Source organism: Colossoma macropomum, unplaced genomic scaffold, assembly GCF_904425465.1.
Source record: "Colossoma macropomum unplaced genomic scaffold, Colossoma_macropomum, whole genome shotgun sequence".
Taxonomy (NCBI): Eukaryota; Metazoa; Chordata; class Actinopteri; order Characiformes; family Serrasalmidae; genus Colossoma; species Colossoma macropomum.
Genome location: NW_023494790.1, coordinates 33,455,642 through 33,477,190, shown reverse-complemented (window position 1 = coordinate 33,477,190; position 21,549 = coordinate 33,455,642). Strand labels below are relative to the sequence as shown.

At 40.9% G+C, this 21,549-nt stretch overlaps 3 protein-coding genes across 9 annotated transcripts in view; 2 read left to right on the top strand and 1 right to left on the bottom strand.

Annotated features, from left to right (window-relative positions):
- Positions 1-802: 802 nt before the first annotated feature.
- On the top strand, positions 803-5,974 carry dnajc9 (DnaJ (Hsp40) homolog, subfamily C, member 9). 4 transcript variants are annotated; one of them, XM_036573161.1, is made up of 6 exons: positions 803-894; positions 2,321-2,501; positions 2,791-2,931; positions 3,577-3,831; positions 3,925-4,008; positions 5,419-5,974. In XM_036573161.1, exons 2-6 carry the CDS (start codon positions 2,328-2,330, stop codon positions 5,521-5,523), a joined length of 759 nt encoding a protein of 252 aa, XP_036429054.1. In that variant the 5' UTR covers positions 803-894; positions 2,321-2,327; the 3' UTR covers positions 5,524-5,974. The 4 variants fall into 4 exon arrangements, with proteins under 4 accessions (XP_036429054.1, XP_036429055.1, XP_036429053.1 ...); XM_036573162.1 differs by having other exon boundaries at positions 866-882; XM_036573160.1 differs by lacking the exon at positions 803-894 and adding an exon at positions 943-989 and having other exon boundaries at positions 2,326-2,501.
- A 3,068-nt stretch (positions 5,975-9,042) lies between these two features.
- Positions 9,043-17,408, bottom strand: nudt13 (nudix (nucleoside diphosphate linked moiety X)-type motif 13). 2 transcript variants are annotated; one of them, XM_036573155.1, is made up of 9 exons: positions 16,700-17,408; positions 16,053-16,163; positions 15,799-15,941; positions 15,570-15,677; positions 15,376-15,482; positions 14,773-14,898; positions 12,985-13,096; positions 11,675-11,829; positions 9,043-10,291 (listed from the first exon to the last, which is right to left on the bottom strand). In XM_036573155.1, exons 2-9 carry the CDS (start codon positions 16,136-16,138, stop codon positions 10,097-10,099), a joined length of 1,032 nt encoding a protein of 343 aa, XP_036429048.1. In that variant the 5' UTR covers positions 16,139-16,163; positions 16,700-17,408; the 3' UTR covers positions 9,043-10,096. The 2 variants fall into 2 exon arrangements, with proteins under 2 accessions (XP_036429048.1, XP_036429049.1); XM_036573156.1 differs by lacking the exons at positions 15,799-15,941; positions 16,053-16,163; positions 16,700-17,408 and having other exon boundaries at positions 15,574-15,666.
- Positions 17,409-18,063: 655 nt separating this feature from the next.
- Positions 18,064-21,549, top strand: part of p4ha1a (prolyl 4-hydroxylase, alpha polypeptide I a) — a 34,637-nt gene continuing 31,151 nt past the window's right edge. For all 3 annotated transcript variants that reach the window (XM_036573153.1, XM_036573152.1, XM_036573154.1), the window contains exon 1: positions 18,064-18,168. The gene's annotated coding sequence lies outside the window, so the exon portion shown is untranslated. The remainder of the gene's footprint in view (positions 18,169-21,549) is intronic.

Genomic DNA, 21,549 nt, shown 5'->3' with positions numbered 1-21,549 from the left:
TAGAGCAGTCTTTAAATTAGCCCCACAAAATTAGAGCAGTCTTTAAAATAGCCTCACAAAATTAGAGCAGTCTTTAAAATAGCCCCACAAAATTAGAGCAGTCTTTAAAATAGCCTCACAAAATTAGAGCAGTCTTTAAAATAGCCCCACAAAACTGGAGCAGTCTTTAAATTAGCCTCACAAAATTGGAGCAGTCTTTAAATTAGCCTCACAAAATTAGAGCAGTCTTTAAATTAGCCCCACAAAATTAGAGCAGTCTTTAAATTAGCCCCACAAAATTAGAGCAGTCTTTAAATTAGCCTCACGAAATTAGAGCCCACAAAATTAGAGCAGTCTTTTTAAATTAGCCTCACAAAATTGGAGCAGTCTTTAAATTAGCCTCACAGAATTTGTGTAATCTTTAAATTAGCCCCACAAATTAATAATGCTCACAATGTAGCTCCACAGCACAAAAAATCCATAGATTAGCCCCACAAATTTAGCAATGTCAAAAAAAATCTCAAATTCAAAAGCAACAGTAAAAAATTAAACCCACAAAGTTTTACCATCAGCAAATGAACCCCACACAACTACATTCACAAAACAACAGCAAAATGAACAACATCCGCAAACGAACAGATTATCATAACGCTATGGGGTGAATGGATGAATGAATGAATGATTGAGTGAGTGACTGAATGAATGAATGAATGAATGAATGAATGACTGAATGACCATCGACAGATCTCCAGTTAGAAAACGTACTGAGCATCAGTCCGCCTGCAGGGGGCGCTAACGCGCACAACACATCAGAAATCTCACCGGGAGAAGAAGAGCAGAAGGCGGCAAAGTGCGGAGCAGCTGAAGAGAGAGAAACACGGAGAAACGGAGAGAGAAACAGAGAGAGAAACAGAGAGAGAAACGGAGAGATAAACGGAGAGATAAACGGAGAGAAACAGATAAACGGAGAGATAAACGGAGAGATAAACGGAGAGAAACAGATAAACGGAGTGAGTCTTTAATCCAGCTGTTGTGTTTGATGTGTCTGATGGTGTTTAACTCGGCCTGTGTGTTGATAACTGTAGTGCCGACGCTGAAAATGAATGTTATTCGAATTTTCCGTTCCACCTTAAATAGTGCAGCAGTTACAGACATTTAAGGTGGAACCGAAGGCTCTAACAAAAAGCCAGGTTTGGAGAGAGAGTAAAAGAGGAGAGGAGAGGAGTGCTGAGGGTATTGGGGTTTTGTGTGGGTGGTTGGTGGCGAGGCTCTTCATTCTGTCTTCAGTCAGCTTAGTAAACTGTGTTCTGGCTGAGCTGAAGCCCCCTAACTTCTCCTTTCGGCTCCCTTCAGTCATGTTCAGATTAATACAGCCAAAACAATGAAAAGCACACACCTAAACAGATGGTTCTTCAGGGGTTCTTTAGTAAAGGAAATGGTTCTACATAGCGACAAAACGGTTCTTCTGTTATGTTATATGCGGTTCTATATGGAACCTTTTTGACGCTGCTTTTTCTGTTGTTACAGGTTTGACATCGAAACAACAGAACCCTTTTTAGTGCTACGTAGAACCATTTTCAAAAAGTTTCTATGTAGAACCATATACAATACATTCTCCATCAATCTGAAGAACCATTTAAGCATGAAATGGCTCTATATAAATGTCATGGTTCTAGAACCATGTCATAGAACCATTTTCTTAAATATAGAACTATTGAAGAACCAGCTTTTTAAGAGCATAGTCCACTTTTTTGGGGGGAGTTTGTGTTTCTAGGTTGTTTATAAGAGCACAATCTTTATATAAAGAGAATAAAATCAAACTACAAAGCTGTATTCTTAAAGATGGTTCTTTGAAGGTTCTTTAGTAAAGGGTATGGTTCTATTTAGAACCATGCCTGCCATATATAACCATTTCAAGATGAAGTTCATATTGATGGAGAATGTGCTGTATATGAGTCTATATAGAACCTTTTTGACATTGGTTTTTCTGTTGTTACAAGCTTGACATCATAACAGAACCCTTATTGGTTCTACATACAGCCATTTTCAAAAAGTTTCTATATAGAACCATATACAACACATTCTCCATAAATCTGAAGAACCGTTTAAGTGTGTAATGGCTCCATACAGAAGTCAAGGTTCTATATAGAACCATTGCGTTTACTGAGGGACCCTTCAGGGCCATCTTTTAAAGTGTGTAGACTGTACGCCTTAAGCTTAGAACCGTTGGCGGTTCTCTGTTTACACTGTTTAGAAAAAGACAGCTTTGTGATATTGATGTATTTAAAGTTGGAGGAGCTGAAATATCAAGCAGCAGGTGTTCACATATGATCCTCTCTCCAGCAGTCATGGGTTTGTTGGAGCAGTGTGAGCAGTTCTTCAACACCTCCAACCTGTATGAGGTGCTGGGGGTCCCAAAGGGGGCGACGGATGCTGAGGTGCGACGTGGCTACTACAAACTCTCCCTGCAGGTGCATCCTGACAGAGCCAGCGAAGACCAGCACGCCACCACCAAGTTTCAGGTAAAATCAGCACATTTATTTCAGTAGCCCAGCACCACTGCACGAGTAATGAATACCACTGTATTACTAGAGTATATTGATTTGTTCAGGCCATCTGTATCGCAGACGAAAACACACTGTAAATGTCTATTTTGATAAACTGAGGGGAAAATGGGATTTTCACCAGAGTTCTGTAAAGCCTGTCCAGGTTTGCCACAGTAGCCAAGACAAAACACATTTATGGGCAGAGTATTTATAGATCACTTGTGACGGTACAGCTGTCTAAATCACTTATTGGTTTTGCCAACAGATACTAGGAAAGGTCTACGCCGTGTTAAGCGACAAGGAGCAAAGAGCCGTCTATGATGAACAGGGTGTTGTGGACGAAGAGTCAGACTCCCTCAGTCAAGACCGCGACTGGGAAGAGCACTGGAGACGGCTGTTTCCAAAGGTAAGATAACCTACTAAGGTACTTCCTTCCAGTAGTGGTGGCAGCCTTTGCAAAGATGAGCAATACATATTAATTTCAGGTTTGATTTTTGATTATGAGGTAGAAATTCCGTTTCAGTTTCAGTCTGGAAGTGTATTTATTATACTACACAGACTGGTTTGGCCACATCACTCTCTAACAGAGTAAGTTTTTAAAATCCCCTAGAATTGATAAGCCCAGCCATTAGCAAAAGCCCTGCCGGTCCTGCCCACTTTACTCTGATTGGATACACCGCGATGCCTAGTTTTAATCCATGCAAGATGGTAAATGAGAGATGCTCAGAAAAGATTGCAATGCAGTGTTATATTTCCACAGACTGTTTCAACATTCATTTTTACCAGTACTGTATTTAAGTCATTTTATCTTTAGGCATAATGGATTACCAGTATAGAAGAAATATTTCCTTCAGTCGAGGCAAAATCCTTTTTATAGTCAGAGGTGCCTAAATTAAAGCTTTTTGATGGATCAGAGTTGGAAGTTGTTTATCATGTATGGCAGGTTAAGAGATCTATCTATTACTTAAGAAACTTGAAAGATAAACCCAAGAAAAATGATCACTCATACTTTTTTAAATGTTTAAAAATACCCTGTGTGTCTGGTTGTCAGATCACGCTGCAGGACATCCTGGACTTTGAGAAGCAGTATAAAGACTCAGAGGAGGAGCTGCAGGACCTGAAGAGGCTCTACCTGCTTCACGAAGGAGACGTGGATCAAATCATGGAGTCGGCGCTGTGCTGTAGTCATGAAGACGAGCCTCGCGTGCGGGACATCCTGCAGCGCGCCGTTGACGCTAAAGATGTACCTGCTTACAAAGCCTTCACACACGAGAGCGCCAAGAAGAAGGCCAACCGCAAGAGGAAGGTCAGTGATTTGCAGCTGCAACGCAGGCCAACACAGCTCTGTTATTGTTTATGTGTTTGTGTAGAGTTAACATCATTGGTCTGTGTTGTCCAGGCAAAGAAGGAGCAGCAGGAGGCCGAAGAGATGCGAAAGGAGATGGGGCTGGACGCTGAGGACAGTCTGGTGGCCATGATCCAGGTGAAATGAATACAAACCCCATTAGCAGGTGTTCGTGTGACACAAAATTTAGACTTGGCACTAAAGTGCATCCCGTATATATCTGTTGACCTGAGATACAAACACAGTCCTGTGCAAAAGTAAGACCACCTTTTTGTTTATTTACAGTCAAAAAGCCCATTAAATATGATGTATCTGTTTATTTTCTGATGCTGGGAAATTAATAACTTACACTTAAAAGTCATTTTGATTGGAAATTAAACGAATGGAAGGATGGTCTCTGACTTTTTCATGGAACTGTACTAGAAAAACTTGTATTCTGAAAGTTTTCAGGAGAAGAGAAAAATGGGTTTTATTCACTAATATCTTCCTAAGTTTCCTCTTAAATTTGTTCTTAAAGGTTTAGATAAAGATAAACGTCAGGTCACGTCAGATTCATGACGTGTTCTTAAAGCGCAGAACTGTTCGAGGTCAAACGAGACTTTAAAACATGCGAAAACACCCCAAAATGAAGGAAAAAACTGAATTTTACAGATTCTCTTCACACTATGGAGGCCATTTTTATTGATTTAATTAGATAAAAGCAGGGGTTAAGTTGGGCTGGATTTCATATAAATCGCATGAAATCTGGCGCTGCACTCAAATATGGCTTTTACACTCCTCTTGGATGTTTTATTATGGTTGTATACAATGATATTTGTATCAAATGTGCTCCTGTAGCACAGAGTTCAAATTTTACCATTGAAAACACACTTTCTCTGAAAAAAGCGTTTGGTGGGGCAGTAAATAGCACCCTTAGTTTTGTATGTCAAAAATGGGCTTGAACCAATCATATCCTGATATACTATAATATGCTAATCACATGATTACAATACTTACAATTACAAAGAACAAGCCCTAACATTGCTGACTTAATGTTTGACATAAGTTAGATAAGATGAATAAATGGTATTTTAAATTGACTGTCAAATTTTTATTCCACACCTGTCAAAAAAGTGTCTAGAACTGTCTGAGTAGCAGGTAGCAGTAGCTTAGCATGCTACAGCTTTATAAGCCATTGTGCTTGTGAGCACCAGAGGCTACGTTAGCTTAGCAAGCTGGCCAAAAAACAGCTTCACAGCACATGTTCAGTTGTAGTTCACTGAGGCTTCACTGATGGACTCAAATCTGAGGCAGTTGAGCTGATCTTCGTCCATTATACTGTCCCTAGTAGCGTAACAGGCTAGCGTTAGCTTAGCGAGCAGACAAAAACAGTTTCATGCACCACAACACAGGTTCAATATGCAGAAGTTCAGACGATGAAGATTCAAATCTGAGTGACTGAAAGAATCTAACCTGCTCTGGGTGATGATGGTTTGACAAATAATATATTTTACATTTAAGGTGATGTTTTTTATTTGTTGACCTTTTTTCTTTAATCTGTCCCTGCAGCAAAGACAGAAGTCCAAAGAGAGAGGATTCAACTCGCTCATCTCAGATCTTGAGGCCAAGTACTGCAAGAAGCCCTCTGCGGGGAAGAAGGGGTCAAAGAAGTGACCGTTATTCATACCTGAACCAGATGAAGACACCTGGATCTAAGCTGACTGCTTAAATATAATTAAGATGCAGTTCAAGGCTTCTTGAGCTGTTTTCCAGCCACATATCTGCACTTTGTCCCTTTTCTGTGATTTCAGTTTCGTTTGTGTTCTGTTCAGTCTGTAGTTGAGCACCCTGTACAGCCTGTGTTAAAGCAGCACCAACCATCTGGGCCAGACGGAGCACGTTATCTGGTGATATCAGCTCTGTTACAGCACTTAGTTTACTCTTCAGAGACCAGACACAGACGTAAAACAGCTCCTCCTCACTGGGATGAGAGAGTGACGGTAAACAGTAACAGTAGATCATGTTTCACACTTATTCCGCAGTAGTGAGGTGTTACACAGCTGATGTGTTTCATATGCATTTATAAATGCTGAGCAAACATTTACAAATAAATGCTAAAGTGTACGAGTGTTGTGGGTTCACTGTGCTTTCCGGAAAACACTGCAGGTCTCTGATGCCCTGAATGCTTTACAGCAGAGCTACTGATCTCCATTTCTAGATTAAATACACATAAACAGGTTTCAGTTCTCAAAAACAACTTTATTAACTCAAGACAATGGATTATTTGAGGTTACTTAGAGGATTATGGCCTTAGGTAAAGGTCCATTGTGGAGGTAGACATGATATTTGACTGAAAGGGCGAGCTTTAAAGCACCCCGAAAAAGTTTTGTTGCCTTCTGCTTTTTTTTTATTTATAACGGAAGCCAGAACGAGCCAAAATAATAAATAAGTAAATATGGATTAAATAAATAAATAGCAGATAACTTATTTATGCATTTCTAACCCATTTTCATTTATTAATTTATTTATAGTTTAATGTTTCACATTTACACATTTCTAACCCACTTCTTTTATTTATTTATGTTTTTACGTCTCACATTTATGCATTTATTATTACATTTTTTTATGGTTTTACGTCTCACATTTATGCATTTCTAGCCCATTTTTATTTATTAATTTATTTATTTAGTTTTCCATCTCGCATTTGCTCATTTGTTTATTTTTTGCTTTTGCGCTATTTATTCACTTAGTTGTTTATGGATTTACTTCCCAAATCTATTTACTTTCACTTTTCTGCTACTCATTCATTCATTTCTGTTTTTATTTATTTATTATTTTGGCTTGCTCACTGTTGCACCCTTTAGAGACTTATTCAGTCCTTTGTCCGATATCAGACCGTCCATAGCAGTGCAGCGGTCAGTTCGGCCACCTGCTTCAGTGTGATATAGCACCAAATAGACATTCAGCTTTCACATGCGGGCTGAATTACCTTGTGACCTCATCAGAGAGGACAATAGAAATAATAATAAACTTCATTTATAGAGTGAATCCAAATAAAAAGTGAAACTGAAAGCCTCAACACAGAAACATCATAACAGCAAGAGGCCTTTCCATGTTTTCTGTCCAGATCACGTGCTGGAACACAAGCACAGACGGTCAGTGAGGTATGCAGGTGCTTTAAGGTCATTCACAGCTTTAAAAACAAGTAAAAGAAGTTTAAACTTCTAAAAGGTTCTCAGAACTAAATTCAGAGAAAGCTGAGAGAAACTAGGCCCCTTTGCGTCGTATACCAAACCTGAGTGTGATCCCAGATCCTGAGCTCTGTTTTGTCCTGCACAAAGTAGCTTTTTATGTTTTGAGATATATTGCCAACTTTTCTATCTCACAGCAATGCATAGAGGTAACCAGAGCAGTTCTTTCAAAACAGAGGTGATATGAGCTCTTTCCTGCTTTTGATAGGATCCAGGCTGCTTTCTAAGTTGTACAGGATGTACTTTTTTCATAGGAGGTCCAATAAGATGAACTTTACAGTTCTTAGCAAATGCATAAACAAGTTTCTATAAAGATAAAAAGCTACTTTGTGCAGGACAAAACAGAGCTCAGGATCTGGGATCACACCCAGGTTTCTTACTTCAGGATTGGTATATGAAGCAAAGGGGCCTAGTTTCTCTCAGCTTTCTCTGAATACAGTTCTGAGAATCAGTACTCCGATTTGATTTTTTTCCTTGATTTTAGACAGTAGTGTCAAACTAAAAGTCCTACATAATAAATGTTATTACAATCACAAAACCACAGCTAAAGCTATCACAGCTTTAGAGTTACAGGCAGCGTTCTTTGTTTCGGTTTGGGGTCTGAAACACTGCACAGATCACAGAAGGTCTAGTTTTTCAATAAAACCACTTACTGCATAAAATGTACCAAGACTGGACTCAGTCATACTCTGGTACACTCATTTCCCTGCGTTCACACCGCCAGAGACTTTTCGCCTCTTGTCCTATAATAAACCGCTGATCGCTCATCACCTGTGGGTGTTTCTGAACTCGAGCGGAAAGTTGGTTGCCATGGTTTCACTGACGCCAAGCACAAATCAGATGCGTTCCCACTACAAAGAAAAATCCTGGTGAAAAATCACTTGTATGCTTATTTTTATTTAATCCCTGTCTGTGCAGTGAGTTTGTCAGGAAAACAGTATTTGGTCTTTTTACTGTCTAATTGCGACGAAAGCACGTCACCATTATTCCACCTGTAGTAGGAACAACTATCTAAAATGGAGTAACCGTTTCACGGTGGCGGAGATAAAGTGCGTACTACGCTGCTACATCAGAAAACTTGTAGAGATGAGAATTACCACTCTGTAACGCCAGAGTTAAACAAACGCTAGGGGGCGCTCCCGAGCCGGTCCAAAATTAATGGGTTAAGATGGAGCATTTGAGCAAAACCATAGATTATAAATGCTTAAACATGTTTAATGTAAAAGAATACATTCATTTTATGAACACTGAACAGCATAAAACATTTTAACACTGTGATTAGAAACTATTTTAACTCTTTGTTTTTAGCCGTTTAGCTCCTTTTACTCCCATTCATTGAGGACTCACTCGCAGGCGCCCTCTGCTGTTTTGCAGTCCTGTTTTTAATACAACGGGGGAAATAAGAAGTGGCCAGACTCATAAACCAGCTCTGGCTGAATGCTCAATTCCTATTGGTGATCGCCACATTGCTTTGCTCCTTTGGCAACACAAAATGGGTGGAGTCAGCGATGCAACAATGTTTGCGCTGCCTCCTGTTGCCGGAAATTGCCAGCTTTCGTTGAAAATAAATGACCTCCAGCCGCTTTGTCACGTCGCATCACTGCCGGTGTGAACGCAGGGTTAAAAAGATGGGTTCTTTACAAAAGACAATGGTTCTACAGAGAACCATGAGCACTCAAAGAGCCACTTGCATGCTTAAAGAAGTTCTTTGCATGGTGAAAGTGTTCTTCAGGTTGATGGAAAGTGTGTTGTATATAGAGGCCTTTTTTAAAAATGGTCCAATTAAGCACCAAAAAGGTTCTTCTACTGTACCAAGTTTGACACATTAACAACAGCAGAACCAATTTTTGGTGCTATATAGAACCATTTTCAAAAAGGTCCTATCTAGATCCATATACAACACATTCTCCATCAATTTGAAGAACCATTTCACCATGCAAAGAACGTTTTTTAGGCATGCAGATGGTTCAGCATTCATGGTTCTATATAGAACTACTGTTTTTACTAAAGAACCCTTGAAGAATCTTTTTTTAGGAATGCAGGCAACAATGAATCAGTAAAAATGAATCTGAATCTTATTCACATCCACAGCATCAAACCATATTAAACCAATTTTAAGAGTCCCTTCTACTGAAATTTGAAGCTACACTATGTAAGATTTGGGGATTTGAAATGTGTAACTGCACACATAAACGACGATAATTACTGAACTGACGCTCAGAGATGCAGAATGAGTGAACAAGACGCACGTCTGAGACAAACGACTCGAGAATTTTAGATGTGAAACTACATTCAGCTCCGTTTTTGAGCCAGAGAAGCTGCTGTGTGCTGATAAACACCACAGGTTTATCCGTACACTGTTCAGTTCTGTTATTAACTGTTTTGCACAATAAAGATATTTTAGATTTACTTAAATTGTTAAACATGGCTCTTATTACTTATAAAATAATAGTAAATACTAAATATATACAATAAATGAACAGTAATACGGTTTCTTAAGAATCTAATAAATATATTCCAACAAGTAAATGCTATCTAGCCAAGCTAAAAGTGTTTTATTTGATGCAGAACATAGATTTTAACAAAATGTTTTAAAAATATAACTAAAGTATAAATATCAGGACTTATACGTGAGTTAGGTTAGACAGTTAGTATCGGTATCGGTACTCAGTATCGGCCGTTACTAAAGGATCAGGTATCGGTATCGAAAGGAAAGAAGTGGTATCGGTGCATCTCTACTGACTTCCTTCAATTTTAAAGGAAAAAGTTACATAGTGCAGCTTTAAATTTCAGCATCTTCAGCTAAACACCTAAAGCACTACAGCATATCTGTAAGCTAAACTGTAATTTTAGTGTTTTAGACCCTTTGATCTCCTCTCTGCGTAGCTGGCAGCTGATTTAGTAGAATGTGAAGTTGAAGTCGGTGAGCAGCAAAAAGTGGACTGAGGTTGATGATGTAGACGCTGTTCCATCTGTGTCCCACGTGAAGACCTGTGCTATTTCTTTTTGAGCTGCTGCTGGTCAGCCCACTCCTGGATGAGCCGATTGGCTACAGCGAAATCGGGAGGCACCCAGAAACCGGCCTGAGTCGCGTTGGGGTCGCGGTGTGGGTACTTAACCTGCAGCGCAGCCAGGATCTCCTCCAGACTACACCAGCGAGCGTCCTCCAACTCGGCCTTGTCCAGAATCAACTGCGCACAAACACAGCTGGAGAGGTTAGAGAGCTGCAGCGGCCATGCAGCACATTTGATTCACCGTCACATGACGGCAGCTTTTATTTCTATATGTACTGACCATTCATATGAATGTCTGGACATTCCAAGTTAATGTACATGTTTTGTCGATTTTCTAAGTGAAAATAAGTGAACTCATTCTATACGGAGAACAAACTAAAGGGGAAATATATGGTATTTGTCTGCACTTTTTAATGTACAGGTTCTATTTACTTTCTATTTATTTGCTGAGGTTAACATACTGGGGAAAAAATAAAGCATATAGCATTAAATGTGCCATAATGTTCGCACATGCCATTTTATTCCTTAATATAAACAGTCATTTTGTACTAAAATGTGCACAGTGTGTTCTCTATAGAAGTAAACATGCCCATAACACCAAAACATTTCACCAAGATTGCCCAAACATTTGCATGTGACAGTATATCGAAATAGCACGGCACTAGGACCTGGGGGAGGCAGCTGCTGCTGGTCCAGCTCCATCAGAGAACTTGTAGAAAGGAGAATTATCACTGTAACGTCTTCTGGGTTTCTTAAACGCTAGAGGGCGCTCCTGAGTGAGTCCAAAATGAATGGGTTCATACGGAGCATTTGAGCAAAACCATAGTTCGTGAATGCTTAAACTGAACACAGAACAGCATAAAACGTTTTAACACTGCTGTTATAATTTTAAGAGCTTTTAAACGTTGATGTAGAAACAAGGTAACTTACAAGTAGTAAGTTTTCTTTGCTTTTTAGTGAAATACATCCTTCTACTTTCTAAAATTGAAGGAAAGTTCTGGGCAAGTGATCAGAAACTATTTTAACTTCTCATTATTAGCCATTTAGCTTCATTCACCACCATTGATTGAGAACTCGCTCATGGGCGCCCTCTGCTGTTTTGCGGTCCTGTTTTTGATATAACGAGGGAAATAGGAAGTAGCCAGGTCATAAACTGGCTAAGGCTCTGTATAGGTGCCTGAATGCAACTGCTGCAGCATTTAAGGTGGAACGGGAAATGCGAATAAGAAGCCACATGTAGCTTCGTGGAACAAAACCTCACATCTAAGGAAGAATTTCAACCAATACACTGCTATACCTCCCATTACTGCTACATCTTTGTGGGTCAGACAGTGTTAAATGTTCTTCCCTGATATTTATGAAACAACGTTTAAATATGCATTGAAGTGTGCAATGATGCTTGGATGCGGTGTACTGGAAATGGTGTGTTCAGTGTGCGTTTAGTGCGCACTGTGTGTTTGAGAAATGGGACGCGCTCCCGGAAAGCACATGAAGTACACAAGTGTGAACTTTGGACAGGTTGGTGTTGCTCTGTAACACAGAACGTGGAGCACATCTCACCTGTGTTTTGTCTGGGTTAACCGTAGCATGGCAGGCCAGCATGAAGGAGCTCTGTGGGAACGGCCAGTGCTGCGAGGCTGAGTACTGCAGCGTGTCCACCTCCAGTCCCACCTCCTCAGCCACCTCCCTCCTCAGAGTCTCCTCCAGCGTTTCCCCTACATACAGCACCACAAATAACACAGCAGCATACTCGGAGTAATTTTACATGCATTTGGAGAAATTCCCAATTTTTCTGCATTTCTGCATAATTAAATTAAATTGTAAACAAAGTCATTCAGAGTGGTCTGGTGTGAAATGCAGTCAGAATTGTTCACAGTGGTGGTGATAGGAACCAGACGTCCACCTCTAAAAGCTCCCTCACAGAAAGTTACTACATGAAATGGGTATGAATTCACTGACTGATGTCTGAGACACTGTTTTACTGTGACTTTTAGGAAGACCTTGGCATAAAAACTACTTTTAAGTCTATTCATGACAGAGATGCATGCAGCAAAAAAAAACATTTTTTGCTTTAGCATAATTTTACCGTCATCAAAATTCCATATAAAAACTCAGAAGACACGTGTAGGTTCACTGATGGTTTTGGATACATTTGTGTTGTAGACACGGTAAAACCCAGGTTCCTGTCACAATCACTGTAAAGAAATCAGAGTCAGTCGGTTTCTCTACAATGAACCATTCATATCAAACCACTCTGTATTACATTGTTTATATCTTAACCATTGAATTATGGGGAAAATTTGAAATAAATAGTGGAATTCCCCTTTAAGTGATCTGGTAATTGGAAAACGTTGGTGTGGATGAAGCACCAAATGTAATATCAAATAGAAAGTATATTGGTTTTATTTCTATATTTGTACTGTATAGGTGTACATATGCTTCTGGTGTATGTTTGCGCACACAAAGATAACAAAAGACATCAGATAAATGATATACAATCTGTGAATACCCTGATTTTTGGGCTGAATTTCAGGTGTCTTTATGGAATTTCTTAAACTTTGAGTTTGAACCTGATACATCACAGTAAACTGTTTACATGATCACTTGAATTTAACTGGTAACTGTATTTAAGTGCACAAGCAGACTTTTCCAACTGTAATTATGGTCATTATCAATATGCACATTGAAAGAATACTTCACTAAAAAGCTATAATACAGCTTTTCTGCATTATTAGCGGGGTGTGTTAGTTTTGGGATAAAGTATTCTTTTAAGCCCACATCTGTAAGCAGTCGGTCAGTAAACAGCTGGGCATGTTGGAGTGCTGCTTTCAGGTGCTGGGTTTGCCGCTGTCTGGCAGATGGTGACTCACCTAGGTCACAGAAGCCCGCCAGCGCGCTGTACATGCCCGGTGGGAAGGAGCTCTGGCGGCCCAGCAGACACCTGTTCCCATCAGACACCAAAACGATCACTACCGGCGCCATCTGCAGGCCAGCAGCACACATTACAAAACCGGTATATGACCTACATTATTTTAAACAAATTCTACATTCACAATCCAATTACAAACTCAATTTTAAATAAGTTGGGACAATAGGTAAAATGTAAATAAAATAAAAAAGCAGTGATTTATAAATCACTTTGACCTGTATTTGAGTGAAAACAGCACAAAGGCAAGATATTTAAAGTTTTACCTTTTGAACTTAATTTTTTGTAAATATACACACATTCTTAAAATGATGTCTACAACACATTCCGAAAATGTTGAGACGGGCAAATGTATGAGTACAGGGACAAAGGTACAGTCCTTTATGAGCTAGGATGTCAGGATGTCAGGAGCTAGGATGGTCAACAATCGCCACTTTGTAAAAAATGCTTGAACAGTTTAAGAACAATGAGATTCTCAACAAGCATTTGCAGAAATTTTTGGTATTTTACACTCTACGATGAAGAATATCACCAAAGATTCAGGGAACCAGGAGAAATCTCTGTGCATACAGGACAAGATCAAAAATCAATATCGAATTCCCATGATCTTTAATCCCTCAGATTAAAAAAAATGGTATGCTTCTGTAATTAACATAAGCACATAAGCTCAGGAGTACTTAAGAAAAACCATTTCACTAAACAGTGCATCTACAAATGCAAGTGAAGACTATACTGCACAAAGCAGAAGCCATTTATTAGCAACATCCAGAAATGCCGCCGACTTCTCTGGGCTAAAGCTCATCTGAGATAGACTGATGCAAAGTGGAGGCATGTGCCATAGTCTTGTTCTCTGGGCCAAAGAGGTAAAGGACAATCCCGAACGTTACCAATGTTAAGTTCAAAATCTAGCATCTGTCCTAGTATTGGGGGTGCTAGTGGGTAACTAGCACATCTGTGAAGCACCATTAATACTGAGAGAGACATACTTAGCTTAAAGCAATATATGCTGACATCTGGATGACATCTTCAGGGACATAACTGTTTGTTTCAATAAGACAATGCCAAGCCACATTCTGCATGTGTTACCACAGTGTGGCTTCATACTAAGAGGCAGCAGGTGACTTGTCTCCCGTTGAAACGTGGCAAATTGTGAAGCACAATATACAACAATGGAGGCCCCAGACTGTTAAGCACCTGAACTGTTATATCAAGCAAGAATGGGAATTTTCACTTTCACAGCAACAACTGGTGTCCTCAGTTCCCAAAGGATTACTGAACGCTGTTAAAAAGGTGATGTAACACAGTGATAAACATGCCCCTGTCCCAACTTTCATGACACATGTTGCAGGCATCACAGTTAGAATTAGAGTCAAAAAAAAACAATGATAATTAGTTTATCAATAGAAACATTAAATATCTTGTCTTTGTACTATTTTCAACTGAATATAAACCAAATCACTGCCGTCTATTCTTATTTGCATTTTACCTACTGTCCCAACCTTTTTGGAACTGGGTTTGTACATTACACAAACCTTCCATCTGAAGCGCTGCCTCAATAGCAGGAGTATGTTGAACAATACTGCACTGTACCCATTACAGAAGAGAATGACATCATTCAATAGTAACCCAAACATGACTCTTCAATCTAAAAGGTGCACAACATTCAACTGATGGGAACTTATCCTTTAATCTCATGTTTTGAGAGGGAGGAGCTGAGAAAGGGACCACTCACTTGGGGGTAGTAGGTGATGCCGCTATAGGGACACACTCTCTGGCTTCCAGACTGATTCCGAACCGTGGGCTGTCCAGTCGCGCTGCAGAAGCCATGCGTCTGATGCCACCGCAAGAGGGCCTGACCCTAAACACATGAGATGATCAGAAGAAGCTTACGACGTCATTCTTATTCTTAAGTAACTACATGGATTATAATGCAAAAGTGTGCATAATTAAATGGATAAACGATTAAAAAGTGAGCAAACTCATTCAGATTGGTTTGGTGTGAAATTCTCTATTCGAGAGTCAGATTTGTTCACAGTGGTGGTGATAGGAACCAGACGTCCACCTCTAAAAGCTCCCTCATAGAAAGTTATTACATGAAATGGTTATAAAGTTGCTGCCTGATGCATTATTTTATGACATTTCTGAGGCCTAAATTTAAATTTTTAAATCTGTTCATGGCAGAAAGGTATGCAGAGTGTTATTAGGCAAAATAAAGATTTTTTTCCAGATTTATCATCATAAACATTTTTTCACAAACCTTTGTTTACATCTCAATGTTTCAAATCTGCAGAAATCCAAAAAACAGCGTAATTCACCTCTAATATGTAGTACATACTTTAGCCACCAACGTGGTTTCTGGTCCTCTAAGCATAAAGAAGGCTGTTCGAAGGTCCATGAAAACACCATCACAAAGCTGCTCCATGCTATTCTTCTGTAAATCACCTACAACACCAAATAAAAAACAGTCAGTTTACCAGAAATGATTCATTCTTTATGTATTATATATGAATTTCTATTGTCTGTTCTTACCCACATCCAGACAGAAACAAGGCTCTTCAGTCTCAGGACAGCTGATGAGAACAGCCTCGCTGATGAGCTGTTTATCTCGGCCGAGCTTCTCCAGAATTCGTTCGACATCTCAAAAGCAGACAGTCGCAGATCATTTTAAAGGCATTCGAAAATGGCTGTGACTACGAATCAGGCCATCACACTCTTTATCTATCCAGTGAACGTTGTGTAGGGTGTTGTATCTCTGCACCTGGATTCCTAAGACGTGGCAGCTGATAGATGCCTTCCTCCTTCTTCTGCAGCAGAGGGGCGAGTTTGTGGTAAAGCAGCAGGCTTCCAGATCTGAGGGCCTCCCGACACGCTTTATCGTCCTCCTTCAGCTTCATCAGATATCTGCACAGAGTGACCACACGTTACTCAAAGTCAGGACTGCAATATGACACATGATCTGCAGAGTGAGGTTGTTCTGGCTCATGCATGTGTGCGCAAACAGGGCTAAGTGACCTTATGCGGGACACATAGGTGGACAAGGGCTGAGGGGTCACCAGCTTTGGCAGCCTTGGCTTGAACAGAGACCTCAGTGACTGCATTCCTCTGGATCTACGGTGGACAGGCCTGCCGAAACACACGATTACATGTAAATGAACTAGTGCTGGGAGCTGTAATGCTTTACCTGATACAGTAATGAGCCTCTTTAAAAAGATGGTTCTTCAAGGGTTCTTTAGTAAAGTCAATGGTTCAGTTTTGAGCTATGGGCTCTACACAGAACCACTTGCATGCTTAAATGGTTCACTGCATGTTGAAATGGCTTTTCAGACTGATGGAAATGGTGTTGTATTTGGTTCTATATAGCACCATAAAGGGTTCTGTTATTGTTACGATGGCAAGCATCTTACAAAAGAAGAACCCTTTTTGGTGCTACATAGAACCATATTCAGAATGGTTCTATACAGACCAAATACAACATATTCTTAATAAGTCTGAAGAACCATTTCACCATGCAAAGAACTGTTTAAGCATGAAATAGTTCAATATAAGCCTCCTGGTTCTATATAGAACCATTACCTTTACTAAAGAACTCTTGAAGAACCATCTTTTTTGAGTGTGTACTCGAAATTTTTAAATGTGGCCAAGTTTAGTAGTTGACTAACGTTCTGCAGTCTTAATGCCTTATGAAGGTTTTTGGAACCACAGCTGACCGCAGCCCAGTACGGTCCAGTATGTCCACCACTGCTCACTCCTCACGGACAGTGGCCTTTATACACGAGGCTGAAGTTTGCCTCCTGTTAGCCAGCTTCTTATTCGAATTTTCCCGTTCCACCTTAAATAGTGAGGCAGTTAAAATATCGCACCTCAGGCGCCAGAACGTAACTACTGCACGTTTTAAGGTGGGACGGAAAAAATAGAACCGGCGAATAAGCTGACTTCAGCTTCGTCCTTTACGAAGAGGTTTTCAGTCTGTCTTTCTCTAGCCAGGATCCCGGATTAGTCCGTGTGCACATATCTACTCAAAACACACGAAAAGTTTCGATATTTTGTCAAAGGCGTAAAGATATAAGACTTGCTGTTTGTTTTGTAGTCCGTCTGTAGTCCACGAACAACATATCCCGTGGAGCAACGTGGAGGCCGTCTGGGCGAATCAGATGCCGCCGCCTCATCCGGGCATTCAGGCTAATTAGTTAGGCTGCCCTCGCCGTTCAAACTCACCAACCCCTCAAAACATCGAAATCCTGCTTTGTGTATTACTTTATAATTGGCCTCCAAATTGTAGTAATTTACAAATCACTATAAATATGATAATATTGCTAAGGGACGCTGCGACTGCTTCAGACCGGCATCGCTAGTTAGTGCATGCTAGCGTAATCTGGAACGCGACAGTATGTGGGACTTGTAGTTTTTAAACCACGAATGAACTACAAAACAGCGAAAAAATGACCACATCGTATGGAACGGATGTAATGTATGATCCAGTCGGAAGCAAACGTTAATTCACCATATATACCGTAAAAGTGGTTTTTAAAAAATGTGCATTATTACTGTAAATAATAAAGACTACTGCTGTTTTTAATAGTGGCGAATAAAAGTGTCTCAGTTGTTTAGTAAAATAGATATCAATCCGCGTAAATCAATTGTGCTGATTCTGGTTAAATCCTAAAACATAGCACCCCACCCCCCATACTTAACCAGCACTTAAACTGAAAAGTAAAACGTTTAGTTTTCTTTTATATTTGGGGAAAAATATGTGAAAGATAAACAACGCCGATTATTTTCCTCACATTTCCTCTTTTTGTGCACAGAGTTTTTGTACCTTGCAACATCGTATAAACTTGCGTGAGGCTCTTCCCCTTTGCATGAACTGTTTCACAAGCACTTATTTTACTTCCCACCCACATTTAAGGAAACCTCGCCTATCTACCGTGGGATTGGCTACTGCTTCACAATAATGGGCGGGATCCCTTGGGAAAATGAGCTGCTGGCCAATCGCAGAGCAGGAGGCTATAGGGTCAGTCTTAGAGCTTTCCAGAATACGGGTGCGAAAAAAAAACACAGTGTGGGCTACACGTAGCGAGAGAGGGAGAAAAATATCGATAGTGTTGGGAGGAAAATCTGGAGAAGTGCGGTAAGTGTGTGTGTGTTGGAGTGTTTTGGGGTGAGGAACGTGTGTATACCTGCCGCTAAAGGACAGTTATGCAGCGTGATGGACAGAGAGTCTAGAAATTTCCTCCGGGTTGGGGGCTGACTGACTGACTGAGTTATTTTGACCTGCTGCTTGGTGGAACTGATTCATACACTTCGAGTTGAGTGTGTTCAGGTTTTGAGTTTGATCGTGTGCGTGGTGGAGTGTTTAGGTTGTTGGGTTTGGTGGTCGTGAGTGTTTAGGGTGTTGTTTTTTGTGGTAGTGTGTTTAGGTTGTTGGGTTTGGTGGTCGTGTGTGTTTAGGGTGTTGGGTTGGCGGTCGTGTGTGTTTAGGGTGTTGGGTTTGGTGGTCGTGTGTGTTTAGGGTGTTGGGTTTGGTGGTCGTGAGTGTTTAGGGTGTTGTTTTTTGTGGTAGTGTGTTTAGGTTGTTGGGTTTGGTGGTCGTGTGTGTTTAGGGTGTTGGGTTTGGTGGTGGTGTATTTAGGGTGTTGGGTTGGTGGTAGTGTATTTAGGGGGTTGGGTTTGGTGGTCGTGTATTTAGGGGGTTAGGTTTGGTGGTGGTGTATTTAGGGGGTTGGGTTTGGTGGTAGTGTATTTAGGGGGTTGGGGTTGGTGGGAGTGTGTATTTAGGGTGTTGGGTTTAGTGGTAGTGTATTTAGGGTGTTGGGTTTAGTGGTGGTGTATTTAGGGGGTTGGGTTTGGTGGTAGTGTATTTAGGGGGTTGGGTTTGGTGGTAGTGTATTTAGGGGGTTGGGGTTGGTGGGAGTGTGTATTTAGGGTGTTGGGTTTAGTGGTAGTGTATTTAGGGTGTTGGGTTTAGTGGTGGTGTATTTAGGGGGTTGGGTTTGGTGGTGGTGTATTTAGGGGGTTGGGTTTGGTGGTGGTGTATTTAGGGGGTTGGGTTTGGTGGTGGTGTATTTAGGGGGTTGGGTTTGGTGGTAGTGTATTTAGGGTGTTGGGTTTGGTGGTGGTGTATTTAGGGTGTTGGGTTTGGTGGTGGTGTATTTAGGGGGTTGGGTTTAGTGGTAGTGTATTTAGGGTGTTGGGTTTGGTGGTGGTGTATTTAGGGGGTTGGGTTTGGTGGTGGTGTATTTAGGGGGTTGGGGTTGGTGGGAGTGTGTGTTTAGGGTGTTGGGTTTGCTGGTAGTGTATTTAGGGGGTTGGGTTTAGTGGTAGTGTATTTAGGGTGTTGGGTTTGGTGGTGGTGTATTTAGGGGGTTGGGTTTAGTGGTAGTGTATTTAGGGTGTTGGGTTTGGTGGTAGTGTATTTAGGGGGTTGGGTTTAGTGGTAGTGTATTTAGGGTGTTGGGTTTGGTGGTGGTGTATTTAGGGGGTTGGGGTTGGTGGGAGTGTGTGTTTAGGGTGTTGGGTTTGCTGGTGGTGTGTTTACAATGTTGCGTTCGGTGGTGGTTTGTGTTTACGGTGTTGGGGTTGGTAGTGGTGTATTTAGGGTGTTGGGTTTGGTGGTGGTTTGTGTTTACGGTGTTGGGGTTGGTGGTGGTGTATTTAGAGTGTTGGGTTTGGTGGTGGTTTGTGTTTACGGTGTTGGGGTTGGTGGTGGTGTATTTAGGGTGTTGGGTTTGGTGGTGGTTTGTGTTTACGGTGTTGGGGTTGGTGGTGGTGTATTTAGGGTGTTGGGTTTGGTGATGGGCTGTGTTTATAGTGCTGGGGTTGGTGGTGGTGTCTGTTTATGGTGTTGGGTTCGGTGATGGGTTGTGTTTACAGTGTTGGGCTTTGTGATGGTGTCCTTACAGTGTTGTGTTCAGGGGTCGTGTCTGTTTACGGTGTTGGGTTTGGTGGTAGTGTTTTGTTTGGTTGTAGTGTGTTTAGGATGTTTGGTGGTGGTGTTTGTGTAGGCTGTTGTGTTAACGGTGATGTAGGTGTGGGTCAGTGTAGGTCAGTTTTGTTCAGTAGCGTCACTGTGGGTCATGCGTGGGTCAGTGTGGGGCAGCGTGTGTAACGTAACTGTGGGTCAGCGTACGTAATGTTTCTTTACGTTCCAGTGAAAACATCCATTCAGAACAACCTTTAATTTTTTCAGCATTAGGGAAAAAAGCAGAAAACATATGTTTAACAAAAAGTTACAAAGAAGCCACATCGACTAAATATAACATACATTTTTCAGTATCCATTATGTCCACTCTTTACCTTTATCACAGCTTCCATTCTTTTCAGGAGACTCACTTGCAGTTTCTCAAAGAAATCTGCAGACACACCTCCAAAGTTCAGTCTTAGAAGTTGGTCGCATTTTCTGCTTCTCACAATTCAAGTAATCGCAAATACAAATTTATACTATCAGTCCATAAAACGTCACTCCGGAGGTCCAGTTTTAGTGTTCTAAACGTTCTTTTATTTTGTCTCAGTGAGGTTCTTCTTGACAGCTACACATCCTTTCAGACCCACAGCGCTGAGTCGTCTTCTCACAGTGGAAGGATGGACAGAAACACCTGTGGATGTTTTCAGATCTGAAGCAGCTTGATTTTCTCCTCTCTCTCAGAGATGAAAGCTTGAAGTGTTGTTTATCTGATGGGGCTGTTTTGGTGTCTACCAGGTCTTCCGGGTGGTTGCTAGGAGTCACATTTTGTAGCTGTAGCTTTTAGTAATTTTTTAAACTCTAGTTTTGGAAGCTCTTGTTTTTTTTCACTTGGTCATTTTAGATGCTCATGAAAAACCATAGCAGGGCAGCTATTTGTTTGGGGTAGTAGATGTGTGAATGCTAATAAAGTAACAAACTAGCTAACTGTAGTAAGACTACACACCACTGAGCATATTTCTATCCACATGTCCACAGTGCTCCTTTCTTACCTTCACTGGCCTCACGTTACTCTGCAGGATTACCTGCGGGCAGCTGAGCATGCCTCACAGTCCAGACCAGTCACATGACCTGATCACATTCCTGGGGCAGAGAGACCTGAGGCTGCCTTTCAGACACAGCAGGCACAGTTTATAACACAGGGGTAGTTTAGGACCTGGAGACGGCCATTAGCGTTAGCTCTGTTCATTTCAGTGAAATTTGAAATGAAACCAAATACCATGTGCTGTGACCTCACAACCACAACTAACTGGCTGGATCACTACTGCAGTCATCATTCAAGCCTCAAGCCAGAAAGAGTAGATACTGGCCTAAAAAATGTATACATTAATCTATAGAAAATAATTGCAGTTTAAATCACAGTCATAATATCGGTCAATAAAATCACAATTAGATGTTTTCCTCAAATCTTTCAGCCCTGGCAACATCTGCTGGTCAAGTCCAGCCATTTGCTCATTGGTTAGCTGCTATGGCTATGCTAGTCACTTTCCCACAGATTGTTCAATGCAGTTCCAAACAGGTGAGCTGTGTGTTGGAAAAAATGAGGAGAAT

Bases quoted from the DNA above. Each gene is read 5' to 3' on its own strand.
- nudt13 (XM_036573155.1), bottom strand. From the start codon at position 16,138: ATGCAGTCACTGAGGTCTCTGTTCAAGCCAAGGCTGCCAAAGCTGGTG. The intron at 15,942-16,052 runs GTCACTTAGCCC...CACTCTGTGCAG, and splicing joins ACCTATGTGTCCCGCATAAG to ATATCTGATGAAGCTGAAGG. The intron at 10,292-11,674 runs GTGAGATGTGCT...GTTTGTGCGCAG, and splicing joins TTAACCCAGACAAAACACAG to TTGATTCTGGACAAGGCCGA.
- dnajc9 (XM_036573161.1), top strand. From the start codon at position 2,328: ATGGGTTTGTTGGAGCAGTGTGAGCAGTTCTTCAACACCTCCAACCTG. The intron at 3,832-3,924 runs GTCAGTGATTTG...TGTGTTGTCCAG, and splicing joins AGGCCAACCGCAAGAGGAAG to GCAAAGAAGGAGCAGCAGGA. The intron at 4,009-5,418 runs GTGAAATGAATA...CTGTCCCTGCAG, and splicing joins GTCTGGTGGCCATGATCCAG to CAAAGACAGAAGTCCAAAGA.